We start from the raw sequence: 23,795 nt of genomic DNA, 5'->3' as shown, positions 1-23,795 counted from the left end.
TGCGATAAGCCGCTATGACTTCCGCCCGCTTTGACTTGACCTCCGTTCGCCCCAGCGCGTGCTGCCTTTGACCCTCCCAACTACACCCACTGCTCGCCCTCCACGCCTTCCTCTACCGCATTGCGCCTCGCTACCTGTCGCAAATTCCTGCGCACACTGCAGCGCGCGACGCGCCGCCCGCAAATCGAAGCTGGTCGCCTTAACAACGTTCGCTGCGCACCGACACGCCTCACACCCGGTCCGCAACCATGAACGGAGTCAAGATGGAAGATGATACACCGATTAAGCCTGATCCGGAAATGGCGTCCCCCGGAGGCTTCGTGGACGACGACATGTTTGAAGACACTGGCGAACTCAACATCCCTCCCGACTTTCCTGCGAACCAGACGGTGTGGTTGACACGCGTGCCCAAGTGGCTGTGGGATAAACTGGCCGACTTTGACGACGATGAAGAGGTCGAGATAGGGCGTCTTTACAGCTGGAAGGAGCCGGGCAGCAGCGAAGAGAAGGTTGGTTTCGCTTGACGTTCATCGCCAGTTTGGTCTTTGGCTTTGTTCGCTGACAAGTCGGGCAATGCAGATTAAGTTTCAACTCCGACTGGACAACGAAGGCTTCAACAAATTCTCGGATATACCCAAGGAATACAAGCTCAATACGACAAACCCTAACCCAAGCAACGTCTACGTATTTTCGGAGAAGGATTTGGAGGGCTACAACCCCAATGCCTACAAGCGCCCAGGTCGCCCCAATCAGCCTGGTTCCAGCAATGACCGCGTCAAGGACGGACGGGTCGACAAATACGGAAAACGCGGCAAAAAGCCCATCCCAAAACATACAACACTTGCCGCCAAGGACATCCGGGATGTGAATTGCGTCCCGATTGACAATGAGGAACTCGCCCGATTCCGCCTCAACCAAAACAAGAAGACCGCGGCCGGATCCAACAAACTCGTCATTGAAGACCTCACCAAGCTCACCAGCGCCATCGGTGGAACCACAGCCGCGGACCCGTCAATCATGATAGAAGCCAAAGCCAAGCCAAAGGCCCAAGACAACAAGTTTGCGCGTATCCCGCAAAACGAGTTGCTCGATATGCTGCTCAAGCTGTTCCAGGAGTACAAGTACTGGCCCATTAAGGCGCTCAAAGACAAGACGCGCCAGCCCGAGGCGTATCTTAGGGAGACGTTGAGCAAAATTGCAACTCTGGTGAGGACTGGGCCGTTTGCCAACAACTGGATGCTTAACAAAGAAGCCGAAGAGGCCAACTACGCCCACCACGCGAATGTCGACGTCAAGGATGAGATGGCACCGGCGCCAGACTACGATGACGATGATGACGATGGGGACGACGAGATGGTTGATGCGCTTTAAGCATCATCGGCAAGTCAGGCCTTTGAGAATTGCATGGGACGGCGTCAAGGAGACATTGGGATACCTGTATCATGGGCTTGTTGCAAATTCCAAGGGCAGTCTGAAAAGGCGTTTGATGGATTAAACAGGAAGAGTGGCAAGGAGGTCTATATCCATTTTCTAGAGTAAACAGTCATGCATCATATCATATGCGCATTGATGTTGAATCTAGCTGCGGCCATTGCGCGTCACCTCCGCCCCGGCCGCGCCAAGATTCGTCGGCCCGAAATTTTCCGACCAGATTCTCGTGGGTACGACTCTAGAGCTACTCTCCAACTCGCATGCCAATCGCCCTGGCTCCAGTTTGCTGTGAGCCCAAGTCCCCAAAATGTTTTCCCGGACGATACGGCGGTCAATTGTCGACGCCAGGTCCGCATTGACCCCAACCTACGCCCTGCCAATCCGCGCACGCCTTTCGACCGTCTCGAATACACTCGAGCCAGGCAATGTTCCCGAACCGCTCATCAACGCATCCGGCCACAAGACCAACAAGACGGCCGAGTACAGGCCCAATCTGAAGGGCGGCAGCCAAACCGAAAAGCCCTCCACGCCCAATGCCTCGGTAGCAACACCTTCAGCGCCTTCCTCTGCCTCTCCGCTGCCGCCGCCCACCTCCTTCGCGCCCTCCTCGCACTACACGCCACTATCAGACTCGGTCCAGGAGATGCTGCCGCTCCTCCACGCGCAGACGCCGCACTACATGGTCGCACACATCCACGCCAAGGCATACATGGTGACGCTGGGCGACACGATACGGCTGCCGTTCCTGATGCCAGACGTGCAGCCGGGCGACGTGCTGCGGCTAAACCGGGCGACGGTGCTGGGATCGCGCGACTTCACGCTGCGGGCGCCGGCGTCGATCAAGGGAACGCGCGAGAGCCCCGGCCGCCAGATGCGCTACATCGACGACCGCGTCTTCGTGTGCCGCGCCACCGTCATCGGCACCGAGAGCGAGCCCATGCGCATCAAGCTGAAGACTAAACAGCGCAACCGCCACGTCAAGCAAGCTAAGAGCAAGCACAAGTATACCGTCCTGCGCATCTCGGAGCTCACCGTGCGCGACCCCGACGAGGTTTTGGCCGAGGACGTAGTGTTGAAGGAGCGTGCGGAAGAGCTGAGGAAGCGCAGCGAGAAACGTGCGGAAGCGCTCAGGAAGCGCACCGAGGCGCGCCAGGCGAGGGCTCTCAAGGCTGAGATCGAGGCCGAGGCTAGAAGAACGGCTACTAAGGCGATGGAGTCCAGCATGAAGGAGGAGGAGAAGAAGAAGAAGGCAGAGTCCCCGAAAGCGAGTGCGGCCAAGGCCAAGGCCGAGCCGAAGCCGCAGCCGGAGCCAGAGAAGCAGGAAGCGTAGAGCGAGCGAGCCCGTGAGCCGCAAAGACAATTCAACCTTTTGCAAAACTACTGGGACGATTGGGGAATAGTCAGGAGAGGGACTCGGGCGAAGCTCTGTCGAGATCTGCTTCCGCGTCCGGCAGCATGAGACGCGGACCAAATGACAAGCGGAACAAGGAAGAATGAGCGTGGCGAGCAGGTCGACCTGGTCGACGAGCTCATGGGTTCGAGGAAGACCTGCAAGGCAGGGGAGGAATATCGCAACCTGGGAAGCTGCCGGCAAAGGAGGAGAAGGGACAAGAGTCAAGCGTGTCACATATACACGTCCGCGGGCCATGCATCTATCTTGCCGTAAAACACCAAAAATTCAAGCAAAATAATCTGGATGAAAGTTTTCGATCAGCCAAAGGGATAGATACATATGCCATGGTTGCCTCTGCAAATCAAGTGACATCAGGACCGGACGGAATGGAAAGTGTAACAAGTAGGTAGCATTTTGGCTAGACAGCAAGCAGAAAAGACAAACGCTCAACCACTGATGACCGCGCCGACCCTTCCCAGCCCAGCTCAGCCAGCTAATACAGCGCAGCTCACCACACGCCAGCATCTAACAAGGTATGTATGTAGGTAGTAGCATACACGTCAAGACACCAACAGCAGCAGAAGCCACACCGCCACCACACTTACTCAGTTACTCACTCACACCTCCTCGTCGCTCTCCTCGCCCAACAGCTCACCCTCATCTGGATCCACGACCGCATAATCGCCCCTCGCAAACGAGCTCCTCGACGTAAACGTGCGCCCGCCGTAGCCACCGCCCAGCCCAGCATAACCACCCCTCGCACGGCCGAACCAGCCCTGCGCCGAGCGCCACAGGGAAGCAGCGAGGAGCGGCACGGCGGCGGCGACGGCGACGGCCGCCGACACGGCCGCCACGGGCCACGCAATCCAGCGCGAGTCCGAGTCGAAGCTGGTCGTGTGCGTCGAGTCGCCGAGGCGGATGCGGCCGAATTTGCCGTCCCAGTTGCGCCACGCGTAGTAGCCGATGCCCGCGGCCGCCGCGATGGGGATGACGACGGCGAAGAAGACGCCCGTCGCTGACGGGCCGTGCTTTTTGCGGTACTCTTCTTCTTTGTTGGGGCATGGGGCTGTGCCCGCGGATAGGTCCAGCTCCACGCCGCCAGAGCACGTCGTGATGGGGATGCGGCGGTAGCCTGTGATCTTCTTGTACTCGATGACGTTGGGGTCTGAGCAGACTTCCATCGGGTCTGCCGGCTCGAGGCCCTCAACCAGTTTGCAGGATCCGTCGCTTTGGCGCTCGTAGTTATAGTCGCTGGGAGAGGTGTTAGTTAGAGTCGTCCGAGGAGCTTTTGCTGAAACTTACCATTCAAAGTCCTGCCTGGTGCAGGTGCAGTTCTTCGCAATATTGTGGAGCTTCTGGATGTCGTGCTCATTCCAGCACTTTGCGCCAATCTTCTTTCTGTGATATTGAGCAACGTGACCAAACAAACAGTTGTCCTCTTGCATTGGGTGTTTCGGCTCCCACAGGTCGTAGTCGCCCGCGGTCGGATTCTTTTCATCCAACTCACATGCACGGTCGTAGAGGCCAGAAAAGTCCAGGTTTACGGTGATGAGGTTGCCATCAGCCTTGCCCCAGAGCAGGAAGTTCTTAGACGTGTCGCTTGGAACGGTCGAGATAGAGTTGATGATGACGGCTTTGCCGGGGCTAAACTCATACTCTTCCCATGTGCTGCCCTCGTCGACGGAGTAGAAGATGGCTGTTACTGGCTCTCCTTCCTTGACAATCACAATGATGGAACCTTGATCCCCGAACTCCCACATGTAAGTACCCTTCATGGCTTCGTGCCAGGTGTTGCCGCCATCGCGAGTAACAAACGTGTTGCCATCTCTGTAGCGGCCAAGGTATTCGCCGACATTGCCGACACCCATCATGAGGCCAACGGCAGAGGGTGAAGAAAAAGTGTCCCTGGGATCCTTGCGCTCCGTGTAGCCGTGGATGTGGAGAGAACACTTTTCTAACGACGAGCTGGGGCAGTCATACTTTTTGCCGTCAAAGTCCTTTTCAGGCGGCGAAAGAAGAGTCCAATCCGCTCCGTCATTGTGAGTAATCAAAGACTTGAGTTTCTTTGCAGCTCCCTTGTCCACCTCCTGCGAATTTGCCACAATGTTGATGAGAGCAACGCCTTCAAGGCCTTGCATCTTCTCGAAATCGACGTAGCCCTCTTCGTTTCTGTTCACCTGAGCGACGCTGAGAACATAGTCGGTGCCATTACTGTTGCTCTTCAAGATGGTGCCGTATTCTTGTTCGCGCTCATTGTTGATCGTGACGTGAAGGAATACAGAGTGGGTCGAGCTGTCAAGTACAGTGTATGCTTGTCGGTGATCCAAGTTGAATTTTGGCGGGAATTCGGCCTCCGCAAAAGTCTTGCCGTCAATGCTGGCGTCAACCTTGAGAGACGTGCGGTTCTCGGTCTTCTTCGCCACAATAATGAACTCGGCCATCGTCGCAAAGTTGGCCACGTCTTCATAGTGGACTGTCTTGGTTTGGAACCAATCGGTACTGCCCAGTAGCTGGAGAGGATTCGTGGTATCCTCGCCCGCATATTGTTCACAAAAGACAAGCTTCTCACTGTCGACGCGCTCCTCTCTCCACGCGAACTGACACTTTTGTACAAACGGCAGCATTGGCTCCCAGCTGCCTTCCAAGCCGCCTTTCGTAGAGACGTAAGCAACTGAGTGACAGTCGCCACTCCGCATGTCACAATCCTTGCTGCCTGTCCAAAGTATCCAGCTCTTTGCATGCGGGTGAAATCCCATAGTGGGCAGCCTTTCCCGTGTGGGAGGAGCAGGCGCTTCGAACTTGTGGATGCTGTTTCCAAGGCCACGGTTGTCCGAGTAGTAGACGGTCTTGTCGGGAGTCAGGAAGTAGACAATGTCGTTGAAGTACTGGTGGGGATAAATGGTTACAACCTCGCCGTCGACAGCAGGCTCCCAGGTCTTGCCATGGTCGTGACTGATGTGAGCTGTACGCACGTCGTCAAGGATGACAACAGTCTCGTCTGATTCTGCATTGGCCGCCGATGTCCTCTCCAGGTAGTAGTACTCTCGGTATGCTCCCGCCTGCTTGAACCTGGTCAGAGTAGCTTCGACCTCGCCGCTCGGAGCAGGCTTCTTGGATTCAGCACAAGGCCTCTCGACGGGCTCGTCTTTGTCATTGGCGCCCTTTTCACATTGGTTACCGGGAATCAGGCGCCAGCCAGAAGTGCCTTTAAATGTCTCCTCTCCATTCAGGCACTGTCCGTTAGGCACCTGCACTGGTCCAGCCGGTATACACTTGTCGCCCTCGCGAACGAAGTTGAATTCGCACTCGTAGTCGGCATCTGTGCACTTGCAATATTCCCACTTTGGCTCGGGGTCCACGAATTCGTCCTTGATGAAGCAGTCTGCGTCGGGCTTCCTCCGTCGGTAAGACTGGGTTCGGCCCATGACACATCCAGGCTTGCCGTCAACCTCGCGCGCATGCCACAGCTCGAAGTCGTCATCCTTGCATTGACGCTCGTGAAGACCGTCGAAGTCCAGAGAGTAAATCAGCCACGTGGGGCCTTCTCTAGCTATGAGAACAAACTTGAGGCTGGTGGAGTCAGGGATGGTAGTCAGTTCATGAGCAACAATTTTTGAATCCAATTCTACTGTTGCCCAGTCTTTGCCATGGTTCAACGAGTAGCGAACCTTGTTGGTCTCTCCCTTGTCGTAGACGGCAACGAGCAGCGAGCCCTTGTCACCAAACTCATACTTGTGCGGGCTATCGAGAGCATGCCTCCAAGTTATGCCAGCATCATCAGAAACCCACAGATCACCATCGTCGTAGGCATTGAGGTGGTCTCCCGTGTTGCCGACACCCATGACGAGGCCGGGTGCAGGACTAGAGAAGACTTTTCCGCTATTGCGCTGTTCGGTGTACGAATGCAGATGGAGAGTCTTGCCGTCCTCGGTCTTCAACTTCTGAAACGTGCGACCATCGTCGAAGCTGATCTGAGAGATCACTTGCTTTTTCTCGAAAAGGGGATTGTGCTCCAGCTTCTCCCAATTCTTGACTGTGTTTACGATGATGATCCCTTGAATATTCGTAACCTTCTCAAAATCGACATAGCCAAGCTCGTCGCGATTTGTGTGGCCGATGTTTTGGGAAAAGTAGGTGCCGTTGGAATTGCTCGTGAAAAGATTGCCCATATTTGCCCACTTGGACGACATGACGTCAACTTGAACGCTGTAGTTGGTGGATTCCAAGATAGTGTAGGCGTCCTCTTCAAGCTTATGAGCTCCAAACTCGGCTCTATGCCAGCTGTTCGAGTCGTGGGTCACATAGAGCGCCATTTCATCGGTACCTTCGGATTTGGCCGCAGATACAATGTATGCTTTTGCTGACGCTAGATGTGCCATGCTCGCAACAGTCCGCCCGTCAGACATTGGAGGCTCGACAATGGTCTCACCAAAGTCGTCCGTCATTATCAACCGGTAGTCTTTCCTTTGCTTGGAAAACTTGCCCTCGGTCACACACAGTATGCGATTGTTGTCCGTGGTCTCGGATCCGGAGTAGAAGGAGTTGGTGGTGCGCGCCCACATGCAGGTCTTCCTGCCATCGACCAAGGGTTTGAAGTGCTCGAATCCGTTCGTGGTATACCATGTCTGGTTGCGCCGTCAGTCGAGAATTGAACCTGGACCAACCGCAGCTTACCTTTCCCACGCAATTCATCCACAAGTCGCAACGGTCCGCGCCGTTGAAAAGTACCCTCTCCGGATCATCCGCATGCCAGCCGATGGGACTATAGGGACTGGGGTCCGCCTCGGGGGTCTCAAACTTGCGCCAAGTCTCGCCGTAATCTTTGGTATACCAGTGTAACCGCTTCCGCCCCAAGGCCACGGCAACCTTGTTGTTGTAGGGGTGGTGGAGAACCTGGTAGACCTGATCCTCCTTGAGGGAATGGAGGCGCTCCCATTCCTGACCAGAATCGGTGGTCCGCCAGACTCTGCCCGAGTCGGCCTCGGTGACGATAGCTGTCTCGGTATCATCGAAGAAGAAGAGGCCGCGGGGTTGGCCGTCGAAGGTCTTCTTGCGGACGGTGGGCCCATCGGACTTTGCGAAGGAGCCGATGGCGAGCAGCAAAGGCAGCCAGACGGCCTTGTGTATTATCATGATGGCATGAGGAGTTGTGGAAAGGTGTAAGGACTCGAGGTATGGCCCCAGTGAAGCTTGATGCCAGCTTAGCGCGCGGTCGCGGTCAACCTCCGGCAGGGTAGGTTACGTATGTGCGCTCGGGCCAGGACCGAATGCAGAGGGTTTGGCTGCGCGACGGAAGTCTGACAAGTCGAAAAAGCTGTTGATTGTCGATGCAGTCGTCGTTGCAACTTCACAACCTGACCAGAACGCTTTTTACCTCGAGCCGTCATCGCTGGCTGCTTCCAGGTTGATTTGGGCCATCGCCAAGGCCGTGAGGATGTGCTGCAGGGGCCGCTCTGGTTGCATCTCCGCCCGACCAGGATGACTTTCTCAACACCACGTCTTGTCATCCTCGGCTATCCATCTCTCTCTCTCTCTCTCTCTCTCTCTCTCTTGATATTGTCGCGTTCTGATAATCTTGTTGATGTTTCTAGCTGTACATGACGGTATTTGACATTTGAACATATTGCTACCAACTCACTCATCAGCAATTGTACACAGCAAAATACAACGAAAAAAAATCACATCTCTTCGCAAGGCTGAGACGACAAGAGACACACCGTCGGCATCAAGCTCCGTACGCAACATCGACTCTACCCTGTATAAACCTTAAAATGCAGGCCGATCATTGGCTCTCCCGATACGCCAGCGACTACCATGCTTGGCGAAAAGTTTACTCTGGCCAAGACCTGATCGCCTACCAAAGACCTCTGGGTCTCGTAGAAACTTCTTTCGACATTGACGGCGTCCACTATGGGGGCAGAGCAGACGTCAATTCGGCTTTCACCGTCGAGGTGCGCTCCAACCTGACGGTCGACGAATTTCGACGAAGGATAACTCTGGCATGGGCCAATCTCCGCATTTTCCATGTCCTGCTGATGGCAACAGTGGTTCGAGACAGCACCTTTACCTCCAGAGAATTCAAGCTAAAGATCCCTGCGAGTAGCAGAGAAGTCTTCGACAATGCTGCATCCAGCATTCGTTTCCTGCAAGACAATCACAAGCGCGTCGACATTGACGACTTCTTCAAGCATTGCACAAACAGCACCAGGGTCGTTGATTCTGACAAGAGCCTTTCGGAACTGCTTGTCCTGCCGTCCGAGCCGCTTCATGGAGGAACCTTTCGCCTCAGCTTCTTCCTGGTCGCCGCCCACGAAACCTGCGACGGGCTCGTATTGCTGGCAAATTGGTGGCCTCACTTCCTCTGCCTCTTGAACACGCCTGTAGCAGAGCTGGAGCGCAACTTGGAGCATGAGAGGCTTCCAAAGCGGCTGTGGGCTCGTCTACCGCGGGCACAGGAGGATCTGTATCCACGGATCCAGGGCAGCGTTGCTAGGCAGCGCTGGTACTGGGCGATCATGAGGGTCCTCAGACACGTCCGTAGCCCGCCCCCGCAAGGCTTCAAAAATCCGCTCAAACAGGCAAAAAGACTCGAAAATGCAATCTTGCCACAGCCAAAATACCCAGACGTCTTTGAGTACTCGGAAGAAAGGAAGCCTCCAATCAATGGCTATCGCATCGGGGCGGTTCTCTCTCAAACAGTGACGGACCGCTTGGAGCGCTTGGCCAGGGCGGTTGGTGCCAGTGTTGGCGCGGCATGCTTTGCGCTGGTCGGTTTGGTCATGATGGAGCTCGAGGAAGCCAAAAACCCGCATGTTCCCTTGGAGCAGCGCCTTCCGTTCGTCGGGTCGTTTCCCATCAATCCAAGGCCGTTTTTCGGATTCACCAGTCTTGCCGACTCATGCATGCTGACCTTTTCAGACGGCATTTGGTTGCCGTTTCTCCCGTCAGCTTTGCCAGTCGAGTCAAGGTTGCGACTGCTGACCCGGCAGGCGCATCGACAATTGGGAATGTATCAGAAACGGCTGCAGAGCGACAAACTCAAGGGCAGCTGGGACCCGACCGACCCAGCTCGTGTCATTGCTTCGAGCTACCTTGTGGGCCTTGAGAGGATCGAAATCAAGAAACCCGGGTATCTGCAGTCTGGCATCAATCCGCAGGGGGCGTATCCGGCCAGATGGTCCCTCGGCACGGCCACCTGCGGCATCAGCTCCATGGGGTCGGTCAAGAAGTTCCTGCAATCGGGCAAGTACAAGCTCGACGAGGAGGCGACCAAGAAGACCGGGCTCGTGGCAGACTACCGCGCCTGCAGGACTTGCGTGAGGGCACGAGACGGCGAGTTCCTCGTTGGTGTCTCTGGAATGGACGATGGAATGACGTTTGACGTCTCGTACGACGGCAGCGAGATTACTGAGGAAATGGGTTCGGTATGGAGGAGCAAGATTGAGAACCTCTTCGAGCCGAGTCTCGTTGCACGACTCTAGATGGATAGAGTAGACGATTGTGGATTCGGATTCCCGACAGTTCGATTTGTCGCTGTCACCTTCCCTTTTATTCAAACTTGAGATGGGTCAATCTTCCACGGTCCATTTGATATCTGGAATCTCCTACACGAACCCCAGAAACAGACGCGTGGCTGAACAAGGGCGAAGTGGAAGCGCAGATACAAATAATTTTTTCCTGGTAACAAGGTCCTTGCAAAGAAGCATTCGGTGGATCCACCCAGGTCACACAGGGCGATCAGCTTGCGAAATCGACAAGAATTGAGACGCTGGATGAGGCCCGATCTGGCAAATCTTGAATCGCCCGTGTTGCAGGATGTTGGCTCAGCCTTACGATGGTCTGGGCGTGGATGGGGCTGGGAAGCACTCAGCTGACGAAGTGTAGACTGAAAACTCAGGCTCGATGGCGTCGGAAGTGGCGTCGACGGTTGGCTGGTGGTCCAGGCTGCCCGTTGTCAGGCCCCCGCCGCCATCAGTCAACAGTCATCATTTAATGCGCCTCTACGGTACTTCTTTGCCTCTGTCGTCAACATCCATCCGATGGCTGCGGTAGGTACTGTCAGCCTCTGCCCGCGCGTCGTCCGGCGTTTTCACCGTCGCCGTCGACTTTTACATAGGTACATGCTGGCCCCCTCGCCATCTGTACTAGGCCTAGGCATGGGCATGGGCATGGGCATGGGCATGGGCATGGACATGGACATGGGCATGCTGCTTGCTCCCGTCCCGTCAGTCACCAACACCGAGTGATGATGTTGTGTAGCCTGTCCACCTGCTGCAGCGACCACCAGCCCAGGCAGGCGCTACGGGCGTGATGTAGCACTAGATGGCCAAACATTCCCCACGTCAAGTCCTTCGTCTGTACATGACCACTGCTAGGCCCTGGGTCGAGATATTCTTAACCCCCGCTCCCCTAGTCGTATCCCCTGCCTCTTTGCATTGCCTAGCCTCTGCTTCCTGACTCTCGCCTTCCAGCTCTCGTTTTCTTGTCTTCGTTGCATTTTTCCTGTTCGCAGTCACTCCATTCCTAGTATGGCCGATCAGCATGAAGCCCCACCGCCGCACCAACACCATCAATTGATCAACGGCCACACCTCGCCAAACCCCCATGTCCCGGACGACCTGCCTGGACGCGGCGGCATGCCGGGACGCCGACTTGCGCGCGCCCCTACAGTCAAGGTCTTGTCGTCTCAAATCGGAGGAGACGACGATGCGCCTCTGCCCTACACCGCCGACCCTTTTGATCTATGCTGGGAAGACATCAAGCTGCTGGCCCATAAACTCTACCTGTTTCCCGTCATCTTCTACCCGTGGTCCCGGCATCCAGACGATGAGACGTATCTCCAGCGCGGCAACATCATCAGCCTTCTCTGGCAGGTGCTCCTGACGTTGTATCAACTCGTCTTCATTCTCTCCCTCCCACTTTGCTTCTGGATGCCCCTGTCTGCCTTTCTCATCTACGTTGCCGTTTCCATCCTCATCTGCGTGCCCATCTGGATGCGCGTCAATGGCAGGAAGAGATTGTTGAAAAGTGACCCGCGCATTGCCTCTGCCAGCCGACATCGAGACGAGCATTGGGTCTTTATCAACGGCGTTGCCGTAGGGTGAGTCTTCGTAGAACTATGAAATCCCACCATCTACGACGTTTTCAAGGCACAGTGACCTGACCAGGCTACAGCAAATACTGGCTCCAAGCCAACATCGACCGGCTAGCACGGATATTCCGGCGCCAAGTGACGGGCGTCCACAACCCGACCAATGGCCTCATCTTCGACCTGATCCAGTGCATGATCGAGCGCAACTTCAGCTACTCGACCCAAGACGTGCGCGACGCGTACAAGGTGGTCAAGGAAGCGCTGCTCGACCCCTCGCGCAAAAAGATTGTCCTCATCCTCCACTCCCAGGGCGGCATCCAGGGCTCGCTTATGGTCGACTGGCTGCTCGCCGAGCTGCCCGACGACATCCTGCGCAAGGTCGAGGTCTACACCCTGGGCTGTGCCGCCAATCATTTCAACAATCCTCACCGCCATCTTGGTAGCGATAGGCAGGAAGGACAGCCGCCGACTGCTAATGAAAAGGCCATTCGCTACATTGAGCACTATGCTAATGATGGCGACATGGTGGCTCAGTGGGGCGTGTTGTACTTCACGCGCGTGCCGAACCGCTTCATGGGGCGGCTTTTTGAGCGCCAGGGGACGGGGCATCTGCTCAATGTAAGCTCATGTCCCAATCTTTCCGAAAAGCACTTCGCTCACCATCAACAGCAACACTACCTCAACTACATGTTCCCACTCGGACCAGACGGTGCGTGCATCTCCCCCTTGACAATGGAAACCCACGATCCATCTAACGCATGCCAGGCCGCGTCCTCGAAAACAACGACTTCATGGACGAGCCCGTCGTCTTCGACGAGGATGAGATTGGGGGACTCGACACAGACCGCGAAGGCTTAGAAAACTTGTGGCGTCTCCGTCTCCGCGTGCCCGCCCACATCCACTCCCACATCCATCCGCAACCGCACTCCCGCTCCTCCTCCTGTTCCTCCTCATCCGACAGCAACAACAGCGACAGCACACCGCCTTCCCCTAAGCATCCCTCCATACTTCCTCCTCTTCCTCTTCCACTCAAATCATCATCACCATCATCAACAGACACTAATCACCTCGTCGCTCCGTCTCCCGCCCCCAACGCCGCCGTCGTCGTCGTTAACGGTGACTCCAGCCCCGTCGTCCCCGCGTCGTTTTCGTCGAACCCGGACAACAAGATTACGGGCAGCCGCCAAAACAGCGCCAGCGCCAACAGCGGCGCCGTCATCGACATCGACATCGACGCCCCGCAACCATCACAGAGCGAAGACGAGAGGCGTCGGGCACATCGCCAGCAGCAGCGACAGAACCGCGGTCCCCGCGTCAAGGACTTTAGTCGCCTGTGGCAGTATCGGAATGGGCGCAGTCCGAGGGATTGAGGGGGTTGGGAGGTCGTGTTTGTTGGTGAGGGGGAGGGCGAGGATGAGGGTGGTTTTGATGGTGGATGATGGGGCGTTGTATATACCGGTACTATACTTGTACCAAACGCACCTACATGCTTCTTGTACATACATGTTGCCGAGACGATGCAGCGATCTGGCTTTCACTACCTAATGCAGTCAATCTTCGATTTGTGTACCTGGATGACGTGGACGTGTGCGTCTGTTTGTAAGCCAAATTCGCCTTGTCGTGTCAACATTACAGGGCAGCGCAGGAACTGCTGTTGGCGAGTTGGCCGGCCTTGAAGGGATCAGTCTGCCTGCTGGTATGACGGTTGTAAAGATCGATCTGCCACATGCACGTCGACCGCGATGGTCTTTGTCTGCTCACATCAATTTAGCGGATGAGACAATGAAAAATCATGCAAGCGACTTCACTTTAATCCAACAGGAAATCTCTCAAGCGCGTTGTGTTAAATTGCAAGGAGTCTATTTGACAGGATGCCGAGTTAGCTGGTATTGAGGAATGCTGCTCTATTTGAACGCGGTTCCGGCATCTAAGCCTTCTGCTGAGAGACGATCCCTGTCACCATCGTCAGCACGAGTTAGACAGAAGGTGATGTTGTTGTCGCGGCTTACTCTCAACGTCGGCAATGCTCTGGTTGAGAATCTGCTGGAGAGTCTTGGGGTTCTCGAGCTCCTTCTCAATCTTGGCAATGATGCTGGAGGCGAGCTCCTGCTGCTGCCTCTGCTTGACCTGGCCCTCGTAGCGGACCCACGAGTCGAGGACGTTCTTGGCCTCGGCGGCGATGGCCGTCTTTTGCTCGAGCTCGTAGGCCTGAGCCTCAATCTGGGCGGTTTCCTGCAATCACGCTGTCAGGCCCATGCACACGACGCTCCTACTACTTGGTCCGTCTTCTCTGAGAGGCATTCCCCGCGTACCTTGGAAACCTCAAACAGGTTCTTGGTGACCTCGACGACACCGCTCAGGTCCTGAACGTTGTTGATGCGCTTCTGGACGGCCTCGGTGTGCTCCTTGCGCGCGCCGTTGAGGATGCCGAGGATCTTGCTGTGCTGGCCCTCGGCCCACTGGCTGTAGGCGGGACCGCCGTACTTGAAGACGGCGGCGAAGACGGTCAGGAGGGAGAACATGACAATGGACTCCTCGTTGACGACGTAGAGCTCATTGCTGATGGCGGCAGCGCTGAGACCGGCGCCAGCAGAGAGGATGGCGGCCTTGGAGGCGAGCGAGTTGCCCGGCAGCGAGTCAATGATGGACTGAGCCTTCTTCTTGGGCTCCTCGGAGGGCACATTGGACGACGAGGCGCGGGACGAGACGACTGCGGGAACAGCGCGGACAGGCACGGTAGGGCGGAGCCGGGCAGCGCCTGCGTTCAACGTCAGTCAAGTGTTGCGATGCCAATTGCGGTCGGTCCGGGGCAGAGGCGGCGCTGGCATACCAAAGGCACCCCTTGCGAGACGAGAAGCCATTGTTGGTGATGTGGGAGTGGAGAGGATGAGGCTCTTGGATCTTGCCGTGAGGAGCTTCGGGTACGCTGTTGCAAACCTGAGGTGACTGCTTGGCGTTGTTCGGCGCCGACTGGTCCGAGTGCCCGTCCCGGACTGTGCTGCTCGACATTTTTCTGAGACGGCGCCTTCACGTTAATCGCTCCGCTCACGACCGCTCTCCAAACTTCTTCTCCGAGACAAAACGACCATGGCCTCTCCGGACCCGCTGGCCGGCAACAAGAGAAAAAGAGAGGGCGAAAAGGCCGCACGGAAAACGAAAAAATCCAAGAGCAAATCGAAACCGACGACAACCACAATCGCAAATGGCGACGACCTCGAATCCCGCATTCTCGAGCTCGAGGCTCGAATCACCGAATCGCGTCGCCACTACAACAACATAGTCGAGTTGATTACAATCGCCAAGGGCATCGATGCGAAAAGGGACGCTGAAGACGATACGCCAAACCTGGCCATGGTCGCGCTTTGTCGCGTCTTTTGCAGGCTCCTGGCTACAGGGAGCATGAAGAAGAGCAAGGGCTTACCCGAATCAGAGCTCATGATTGCACAGTGGCTCAGGCAAAGATATCAAGAATTCACAGACTATCTTTTGTCCCGTCTCAATTGCAACGACGCTCTCGAGAGCTTGTCGCTGCAGCTTGCCATGCGCTTGGTGAAGGAGGAAGTGCGGGGACAGACAGGCCACGGCGATGATGCTTGGAAACAAGGTCTTTTTCAGAGGATTGTGCGCGAGGCGTTGTCTGGCAAGGATTCCACCACAATGGACGAATTTAGGGAAAAGTTCGCCGACGAGTATACCGACGTGAGATTCTACACTCTCCATGCGATTGCGTAAGTCGACCCCCTTGCGTTGAATCGTAAGTTGACGGTTGCAGGTCGGTATTGAAAGAACCTCCATCGCCCGCCGAGCAGGAGGTTTTGGTTCAAAACAGCCTCGAATTTCTCCTGTCGATTTCAGGAACGCCTGGAGAAGAGTCGTTTCTTGATGACTTTTACGGCCCGGAACCCGAACAACCCAAGCACGCTCTCAAATCTCTCTCCGCACACAAGAGACTGGGCCAGGATGCCTGGCTAGCAGTGTTGAGATCTGGGCTGAGCGTAGAGCAGCGTAAGCGCGTGCTTGGGAACATGACCAATTCCGTCACCCCATGGTTCCTCAAGGTCGAATTGTTGATGGACTTTTTGACCGATTCCTACAACGTTGGCGGCGGTACCTCGCTCCTGGCTCTCTCAGGCCTCTTTCACTTAATGAGGGAAAAGAATTTGGACTACCCCTCGTTTTACCAGAAGCTGTACTCACTCCTTGACGATGGGCTGCTGAATTCCAAATATCGCTCGCGCTTCTTCCGCCTGCTGGACGAGTTCATGTCATCGACCCATCTTCCTGCTGCGCTTGTGGCAAGTTTCATCAAACGCCTCTCCCGGCTGGCACTCCACGCTCCCCCTGCTGGCATCGTAGTGGTTGTTCCCTGGATCTACAATATGCTGAAACGACATCCCGCATGTACCTTTATGATTCACCGAGAGATCCGAGACCCACAAGTGCGGGACGAGCTGGAGGATATGGGGATGGACGACCCATTCAACATGGAGGAGCAGGATCCAATGGAGACGAATGCAATTGAAAGCAGTCTTTGGGAAATCGAGACTTTGCAGTCTCATTACCATCCAAACGTGGCTACACTCGCCAAGATCATTTCGGAGCAATTCACCAAGCAATCTTACAACCTGGAAGACTTTTTGGACCACTCATATAATGGCGTAAGTTTATCTGAAGCTTGCGGTGGGCATGTTTGCTAATATTTTCCAGTTGATCGAAGCTGAGCTCGGAAAAGACTTGAAGAAGACTCCAGTCGTAGAGTACGAGATTCCAAAGAGGATATTCACGGCGGAGGAGGGTGGACTGGCGCCGCTGGGTTCATTGATGTTGCAGGTGATGGAAGCGGGAGCATGAATACCTTAACCTACAAATTTGACTTCTGAATGAATGACATTTCCCCCTTCGTAGACTACACCTCGAACACGATGAAGAAAACAGGATTTCAATCACATCACCATGTGCTCGAATCATGCGCTCAACTAAATTGCCGGTGGTAAGGCTGGGATTATCACGTGTCAATGATCTACGGCGCTCACCGCCTTAAGTACCAAGCGCGCTGTGCCCGATTCTCTTACGACCGACACCTCATCTTCCCTACAGCGCCTACACTAACCGCCACAGCACACCCTTTCAACCCTCGACCTCATTCATCCCATCGCGCAAACCTTACAGAAGCGCAGGACTACATCATGTCGGAAGATAGAGAGTTGCAGGCCAAGATCGCCGCGCTTTCCGGTATTTCGCAATCAGCGGCTTTGAAGACACGCTTGACTAACAGTTTCATAGGCAAAATCAACCTTGCCAAACAGCGCGAACAGAACGGCCAACTCAAACATGTTCAATACGGTACATGCTATCCGCAAAAGCACATCTCTACTGTCCTCTTCACTAACGTTGACGAGGATATGGCTGCGGGAGCGCAAACTGGACGCCGCATCGGGGCACTCCCTATGGTGCCCCTCGTGGTCGCGGAGGCAAGACGTTCAACAATCGCACGCTGGTCCTCAACAGCTCCGGCTCAAGGACCAACTCCCCAGTATCCGCAGCCACGCCAATCGAAGGGACGCCCACCAGTGAGATGACGCCTTCTACACGGGGAGATGGCAACGGATGGGTCGTCAAGCGCGACAGACACATGCAGCTCATCAACCCGGCCATCTACGACAAAGTTTCGCAACAGCGGGCAAAGGACATGGAACAAACGGCTGAACAGCGTCGGCAGCAGCGGAGTCTTCGGGAGAGGGCCAAGCTCAACAAACATTTTCAAGCAGCGGCTCTGCCTGTGGCGACAAAGATCAACAACGTCCACAACCCTCCCGCAGCTTCGCAAGCATACGAGATCGACGTGGAGGGCGTTCGTTTCCGTGTTGCTGACGGTGGCAGCAAGCTCATCCGAGTTTCTAGTGAGTGAGACAACGCTCGTGCCCTGGGGTACAAGTCTAAAAACCTTGCAGAAGACCCAATTACTGCGCGTGTGACGCCGAAACACGCAAAGATAGGCGGGGTCACCTTTTTGCGGAGTAAAAATGGAAATCTCTACCGGGCCGGCATTGTCAAGACAAGACAGTATGCTAAGCAGCAGCCCGTCTGGCATCGGCAGGCTGACATCACGACAGATCCAAACCCGTCAAAAAGATTAGCGAACCCTGCCCGAGGTTCACTACCACCGGTTGGCCTCTTCCCTCCCGCTCAAAGGATACAGACGGCGCCCTGCGCCAAGGGATCCGGTTTGTACGCCCTGTTCAAAAGCTGACAATAATTTCCAGGTACCTGCTCCAAGGGACCGCAGTGCCGGTATCTGCATGATCCAAGCAAGGTTGCCATGTGCAAGGACTTTTTGCTCAGGAACAATTGTCCACTCGGCGACGCTTGTGACCTTTCCCACGAGCCAAGTCCGCACCGCGTGCCAGCATGCTTGCACTTTCTCCGCGGCAACTGCACCAACGACGACTGTCGTTATGCCCACATCCGAGTCAACCCCTCAGCTCCCGTCTGCCGTGCCTTTGGCATCATTGGATACTGCGAGAGAGGACCGGAGTGCACTGAACGCCATGTATTTGAGTGCCCTGACTATGCTAACCACGCAGTTTGCCGGAATCCCAAGTGCCGCTTGCCACACGTGGACAGGGCGGGGCAGATTCGCAAAGCAGCCAGCGCGCAGAGCGGGGCAGCTGACAGCGTCGAGATGGACATTTCCAGCGACGATGATGACCAGATGAACAGCGACGACGTGGACTCTGATGCCGAGATTGAAGAGGAAATCATCATGACCGATACCAACGACCAAGGGCATGAGGTGTCTCAGCAACAAGACTTTATTGGCTTTTGAGCCAAGAGCGTAAGTTTGCCGCAGCCCCATCAGCGGTCTTGAACAAGGTCGCCGCTTGCATGGCTGGCGATGTCTTGAGGAAAAGGGGCCAAGATGGAAAAATCCAAGCGTGTTCTCTGCTCTTGTGCCGGCTTTGCCTGCGAGGTTGAAAAGAAGGTGAATCCCCAAAAGGCATAGATACCCTTGGAAACCAAGGTCGTTGTATTTTAGACAAGAAGGAAAAATGGAAAGATTGATTGATGAAGCCACTCGATGCGTGACGACGAAGGGGAGGATTGGAAGCCCATGTCAACTCTTAGGGCACACAACCCAGGATGGGGCGGCAAGGTCGATACACGTGGCTTTGAAACGATTTCGGGCAGTTGATGGCCATGTTTCGCAGCACAAGTGTTGGTAGGTTGCAGCTGGGAGGCCTGAGCCATGACATCAAAAGAAACTTAAGCTGAGGAGCGCGATCCAGCTCCGCCGATCAATTGGAGCACCGTTTTTGCGGGGAAGGTCGATCACCCGCGGGCGTTGATGAGCCAAAGCAACCCAGCAACGGACGCCTTTTCTGGCCCTCTCCTGATCCAGGTTCTTTGTTGGTTGCGTCGGACTGAACCGTTGGCGGCGCGTCGCCGCAATCAGGCAAGCCAGGCTGAGGCGAGAGAACTGGGCCCCACGATTCATTTGGAGGCAGTAAACAGGGCAGGAAATAGGCGCTGAGCCACTTCCTGCTCTCATGTTTCCCCTTCGTCTTTGCTGCTTTCAGCCCTGCCATTGCTTTTGGCCCTTTTGGCCCTCTTGTCGCGCACGCACAAACGCTACATGGTCAACCTGCGCGTCAGATGAGATTCTTTGTACCGCCGCTGCGCCCATACCGGTGACTGCACTAGAAAAAGCTGCCATTTTTCTTGCTGCGTGGCTGACAAGACGCTTCGACCGACTCGACTCTGCTCTTCTCTGACGCTGGCTGCGACATGACGCTGAAGGATCTGCTCAGGAAAAAGGACAGAGTCAGGGCCGACGACACGGTGCCGAGCCATCATGGCGGGCTCGCCCCTCCTTCGACCGCCCCTGAAGTCTCCCGCATCACCTTCATGCGTACCACCACCCACACCCAGGAGCGAATTTCGCCGCCAGCCTACCCGGGAGACAACGAGAAGCCTCCAAGGCTACTGCCAGTCCCGGGGAGGCAGGATGAGAACCAGAAGCGCCTCTCGATATTCCGTCGGCCGTCTCAGCTGGCGCCGGACGGCCGCGGCGCCGCCCGCAACGACAAACGCTTGTCAGAACGCCTGCACTTGTCCCGGCCGCGCGCCAATTCGAGCCTCGTGAACCTGCCGTCGAATCTGCCTGCCATCACCGTCGAGGTGGCCAGGAGCACCGAGGAACAAGCCGAGTGGGAAAAGCGGGCAACGGCCCTGGCCAAAGGAACCCTGATCAGTAAGGGAGACGGGCTTGGCCGCGAAGCTGCGCGGAGCCCAAGTCCCAGTGTCAGCGACGAGCCTGGTGACGTACGTGGTGACCCTCTTTGCCGCGGGCGGGCATTGAACGCTGAAGCATTCTCGATTTAGAACAACATCCAGGAAGCAATTAGGCTTCATGAATCCGGAGGTCAGCACAGTAAGTCACACGCGAGCTTCACGCGATCGAGGTCCGGGGCATTTCTGATGGCTTGGGCAGATTTGGAAAGGTCGACCGAAATGTTTAGCAAGCTGGCAGACCCCAACGGAGCCAACAACGCCCTGAGCCAAGTGCTATACGGTCTGGCATTGAGGTGAATTGTCTTGAGGGATTCAACGCCTCTGCATGCTCGAACTGACATGGATGCAGACATGGCTGGGGGTGTCAGCCGAATCAGGAGCTTGCGGTGACCTACCTGTCCCTTGCCGCCGCAAACAGCGCCGAGATAGAATCTCTGGCCTTGGCTGCAGGCATGAAAAAGGGCGGCGCGGCCAAAGGCGAACTCGTGCTGGCCATGTTCGAGCTCGCCAACAGCTTCCGCCACGGCTGGGGGGTCAAGAAGGACCCGGCGGCCGCACGACAATACTACGAGACGGCGGCGAACCTGGGAGACACGGACGCCATGAACGAGGCGGCATGGTGCTATCTGGACGGATTCGGCGGCAAGAAGGACAAGGTAAGAGATCTGAATCTGGGCAACCGTGTGCTGCACGGCGCCACAGAATCCCATTTGGCAGACGAGGCCTGCTCCTACGCCGCAACAGCCTCACTCTTTGGGCAGCAATGGAAGGCTAATCACGCTCACGCGCATCAGTTCAAAGCCGCACAGTTCCTTCGTCTCGCCGAAGAGAAGGGAAACAAGACGATTGGCAATTCATGGTAAGCGAACGTTTCTCTTCCCCCGAACCCTGCGCCCCGTCGTCTTCTGGATGCCCGCCTGCACCGCCTGCTCGCGCCTGCGCCTGCGCCTGCGCCTCTCCAGGCCCACGCGTCTCGTGTCGAGTCTCGGCCGCAAAGGATGCATGAAGTCGAGTGGTTGTCGACCTGGAAACCGTCATCCAGGCGTTCGAAGACGGTTGCCCAAGCCCGGTTGCGGCTCGATGCTGGTTCGGTCCGTCACGGTCACAGATGGGCGTGTCCAGGGCACATGGACTGGCTGAGGTGCGTCGGTTGGTCGAGCGGCTACGACTCGGTTAAGCAGCGGGAAGAGAGCGAGGAGAAAGGCACGCGGGTCGGCCCCCACCTCGCCGTCCTGGAGAGCAAGCAACACCCCTCTGCCATGCATACACGTGGCAGTGCAGCTGCTACATATCTCTGTCCCGGCGCTGTGGGTGTCTTGTCTTCTCCATGTGCTCGCTTCTCGACTTTGCAACCGCTATTCTGGATGGCCGTGACGACTCTGCATTCGCTGAATCGCTCCATATGCACCTCTCCTATCTCCTGCTTCTGCCTCTCTGCCGGCCTCGCCCCTCGACTCCATGATCTTCCTCGCACTTGCCGGCCTGGTCAATCCTCTTTCGGCCTTTGCCGGGTTTGTTCAGGGAGAGAGAGATCAGGGCAAAAGCCTAGGTTCGAGAGCAAGCATTCCGCTCCGCGGGCTGGCTGGCCATGACTATCACGTCTCTGCCTCCCCTCCCTGTCTGCTGCCTCTTGTCCCGGCCATTTTGCATAATTGGTTCAGACAAGACTTGTGCATGGCGAGGACGGGCAGGAAGCAAAGACTGAGAAAATTTTTCTCGGCAGTGGCTGCTCCTCATGCCTGGCATCGTGGATCGCGCGCTAGTCGACGTCGTCGTGGTTTTCACGTCTGACAAGCCATCTTCATGCACTAAACCTGCATTTTCCCCTCCAAGTTACACCAGATAGGATCTTACTAACCTGCTTGTTTTTTCCCAGGATCTGGAAGGAGAAGTACAATCCCAAGTGACGGACCAATCAAGCAGCCAACCACCAGACGAATGGATCAACAAATCGGAACCAGTTTCCCCCCATCATCAACACCCAACTGGACTCGACCCAAACCCCTCATTATCTCGCGTCCGTCCGCCTCACTCATAGTCTCTTACCTGATCGCCTGACTTGCCCGACTGGCAATGCAATTGGGTACGTCGGAATGGCATTGAGAACGGCACAGTAGTCTCTTTGCACCCGCAGGCAGGCTCGGTCTCGCTGCTGAACCCATCTGCCACCGACCGTAGGAGTCACACCCACTACCTACGTGGAGGCTCCGTCTCCCATTCATGCACCCTTCCATACGTACATATCTTTCCTCATTACTCTCTTGAGCATTGCATCTATTTATTTACCACACGCCCGTCCTCTGTCTGCTCGCTCGCTCCTTGTAATCCAGTCGTCATTCACTAGCTCGTCTGTCGGGCTGACGCAGGACCCTGCCTGTCCGCCTGCCCGCCTGCCCTTCTGCATGCGTGTTGGTTGGCTTCCTTCTTCTTTAATCTCACCACCCACTCGCTCACTCTACTTGCCTGTCTGTCTGTCTGCCCGCCTGCGCTCTGCTGCATGCACTCACGTCTGTCCAACCGGCACGGCACCCGCGCTTCCCCCTTCCTACATACGTATATGCCTTCTTACACATGCAGTGTCATGCCATGCCATGCCATACCATGCCGTATCATGCCGTGTCATTCGCTGCATCATTGGTTGGGCGTTTTTCCCTTCTGCAAAAAACGTTTTTAGCGCTTGTTGGGTCGGTGGTGGGCTGTCTTGTCTGTCTGTCTGCCTGACATTACGTCTCTCTCTCGCTTTGGGTTCGTTTGTTGGGCTGGCTGTCGAGACGGCAAACGAGATTACGGGGTATGAGGCATGAGCGAGCGCGTTGTTGATTGCTTCGGCTGCGGCTGCTGTTGTTGCTTTTGCGGCTGCGGCGGCAGATGATTCAACGCTCTCGCCTGGCTGGCTTTCTCTGTCTGTCTTTTTGCCCTTGCTCTCCCGTAGCTCTTCATCCGTCTACCACCTAGTTACTTGGCCAGCCATCGCCTTTTCCGTTTTCCCCACGCTTCTTTTTCGAAGCAAGTGGGTGATGGGTTGGGTTGGTACAAAATTGGGATGGAGATGGAGATGGAAACAGACAGACAGACGGTGGCTGGCTGGCTGGCAGACGAACGAGCGAGTACGTACATATTGCCATGGAGGAGCATGGAGCAAATGAATACATGTATGATTGCTATAACCTGGGAAAGAGGGAAAAGGTTGGGTCCCCGGTGATGGATGTGATGTAACGTGGTGCGCCGACCATGGAAGGTACCAAGTTCTATGCGTGTCTTGCTTGACTTTGCGGGTCCATTTTGACTCGGTATGAGCAGGCAGCCTGTGTCTATGCATGTACGTCTGTGGGAGAATGACCCCCAACCACCACCGTGTTCCCCGTTCAGATTTGCTGCCGCATCCTGTGGGTTGTGGAATATGATGAGTAACTGCTGCTCCGCGCCACAAATGTGTCTGCGCACGTGCTCTCGCTTGCTGCTCGATGGCAGGCAGGTAGACTGACAGGTAGGCAGACAGATAGATAGGTAGACAGATGAGTGCATACACAAAAGGAAAACCCTAAATTCCGCGGTTTGCTTGAATTTGGGCCGGCGCGTGGGTGGATA

At 55.8% G+C, this 23,795-nt stretch overlaps 9 protein-coding genes across 9 annotated transcripts; 7 read left to right on the top strand and 2 right to left on the bottom strand.

Moving 5' to 3' along the window:
* The first annotated feature begins 40 nt into the window (after positions 1 to 40).
* IWZ02DRAFT_254968 (transcription initiation factor IIF, beta subunit-domain-containing protein) lies at positions 41 to 1,555 on the top strand. Its single transcript, XM_066763249.1, has 2 exons — positions 41 to 509; positions 580 to 1,555. The coding sequence occupies exons 1-2, from the start codon at positions 249 to 251 to the stop codon at positions 1,369 to 1,371; spliced, it is 1,053 nt and encodes a 350-aa protein (XP_066623026.1). The 5' UTR covers positions 41 to 248; the 3' UTR covers positions 1,372 to 1,555.
* Positions 1,556 to 2,843, top strand: IWZ02DRAFT_254969 (mitochondrial 54S ribosomal protein bL21m). Its single transcript, XM_066763250.1, has one exon. It carries the CDS (start codon positions 1,739 to 1,741, stop codon positions 2,759 to 2,761), a length of 1,023 nt encoding a protein of 340 aa, XP_066623025.1. The 5' UTR covers positions 1,556 to 1,738; the 3' UTR covers positions 2,762 to 2,843.
* A 359-nt stretch (positions 2,844 to 3,202) lies between these two features.
* On the bottom strand, positions 3,203 to 8,276 carry IWZ02DRAFT_254963 (vacuolar protein sorting/targeting protein 10). Its single transcript, XM_066763248.1, has 3 exons — positions 7,499 to 8,276; positions 4,127 to 7,449; positions 3,203 to 4,075 (listed from the first exon to the last, which is right to left on the bottom strand). Exons 1-3 carry the CDS (start codon positions 7,955 to 7,957, stop codon positions 3,442 to 3,444), a joined length of 4,416 nt encoding a protein of 1,471 aa, XP_066623024.1. The 5' UTR covers positions 7,958 to 8,276; the 3' UTR covers positions 3,203 to 3,441.
* Positions 8,277 to 8,595: 319 nt separating this feature from the next.
* On the top strand, positions 8,596 to 10,305 carry IWZ02DRAFT_376754 (uncharacterized protein; the record flags this gene model as incomplete). The annotated part of the gene is made up of 1 exon (XM_066764907.1): positions 8,596 to 10,305. One exon carries the CDS (start codon positions 8,596 to 8,598, stop codon positions 10,303 to 10,305), a length of 1,710 nt encoding a protein of 569 aa, XP_066623023.1.
* A 1,155-nt stretch (positions 10,306 to 11,460) lies between these two features.
* IWZ02DRAFT_377008 (uncharacterized protein) lies at positions 11,461 to 13,285 on the top strand (the record flags this gene model as incomplete). The annotated part of the gene is made up of 5 exons (XM_066764920.1): positions 11,461 to 11,924; positions 11,999 to 12,533; positions 12,585 to 12,624; positions 12,681 to 12,721; positions 13,085 to 13,285. 5 exons carry the CDS (start codon positions 11,461 to 11,463, stop codon positions 13,283 to 13,285), a joined length of 1,281 nt encoding a protein of 426 aa, XP_066623022.1.
* A 557-nt stretch (positions 13,286 to 13,842) lies between these two features.
* IWZ02DRAFT_432795 (ATP synthase subunit 4 mitochondrial precursor) lies at positions 13,843 to 14,776 on the bottom strand (the record flags this gene model as incomplete). The annotated part of the gene is made up of 4 exons (XM_066766241.1): positions 13,843 to 13,868; positions 13,925 to 14,147; positions 14,228 to 14,673; positions 14,746 to 14,776. The coding sequence occupies 4 exons, from the start codon at positions 14,774 to 14,776 to the stop codon at positions 13,843 to 13,845; spliced, it is 726 nt and encodes a 241-aa protein (XP_066623021.1).
* Positions 14,777 to 14,872: 96 nt separating this feature from the next.
* On the top strand, positions 14,873 to 16,863 carry IWZ02DRAFT_450576 (CBF/Mak21 family-domain-containing protein). The gene is made up of 3 exons (XM_066767475.1): positions 14,873 to 15,643; positions 15,688 to 16,573; positions 16,623 to 16,863. The coding sequence occupies exons 1-3, from the start codon at positions 15,003 to 15,005 to the stop codon at positions 16,764 to 16,766; spliced, it is 1,671 nt and encodes a 556-aa protein (XP_066623020.1). The 5' UTR covers positions 14,873 to 15,002; the 3' UTR covers positions 16,767 to 16,863.
* A 238-nt stretch (positions 16,864 to 17,101) lies between these two features.
* Positions 17,102 to 18,741, top strand: IWZ02DRAFT_469402 (CCCH zinc finger protein; the record flags this gene model as incomplete). The annotated part of the gene is made up of 6 exons (XM_066768714.1): positions 17,102 to 17,147; positions 17,199 to 17,258; positions 17,315 to 17,815; positions 17,867 to 17,978; positions 18,029 to 18,081; positions 18,179 to 18,741. 6 exons carry the CDS (start codon positions 17,102 to 17,104, stop codon positions 18,739 to 18,741), a joined length of 1,335 nt encoding a protein of 444 aa, XP_066623019.1.
* A 959-nt stretch (positions 18,742 to 19,700) lies between these two features.
* On the top strand, positions 19,701 to 21,070 carry IWZ02DRAFT_490231 (uncharacterized protein; the record flags this gene model as incomplete). The annotated part of the gene is made up of 4 exons (XM_066769648.1): positions 19,701 to 20,237; positions 20,298 to 20,346; positions 20,407 to 20,500; positions 20,557 to 21,070. 4 exons carry the CDS (start codon positions 19,701 to 19,703, stop codon positions 21,068 to 21,070), a joined length of 1,194 nt encoding a protein of 397 aa, XP_066623018.1.
* Positions 21,071 to 23,795: the final 2,725 nt, after the last annotated feature.

This window comes from Phyllosticta citriasiana, assembly GCF_038021145.1.
Source record: "Phyllosticta citriasiana strain CBS 120426 chromosome Unknown IWZ02scaffold_6, whole genome shotgun sequence".
Classification (NCBI taxonomy): domain Eukaryota; kingdom Fungi; phylum Ascomycota; class Dothideomycetes; order Botryosphaeriales; family Phyllostictaceae; genus Phyllosticta; species Phyllosticta citriasiana.
This window is presented reverse-complemented; position numbering and strand designations above follow the sequence as displayed.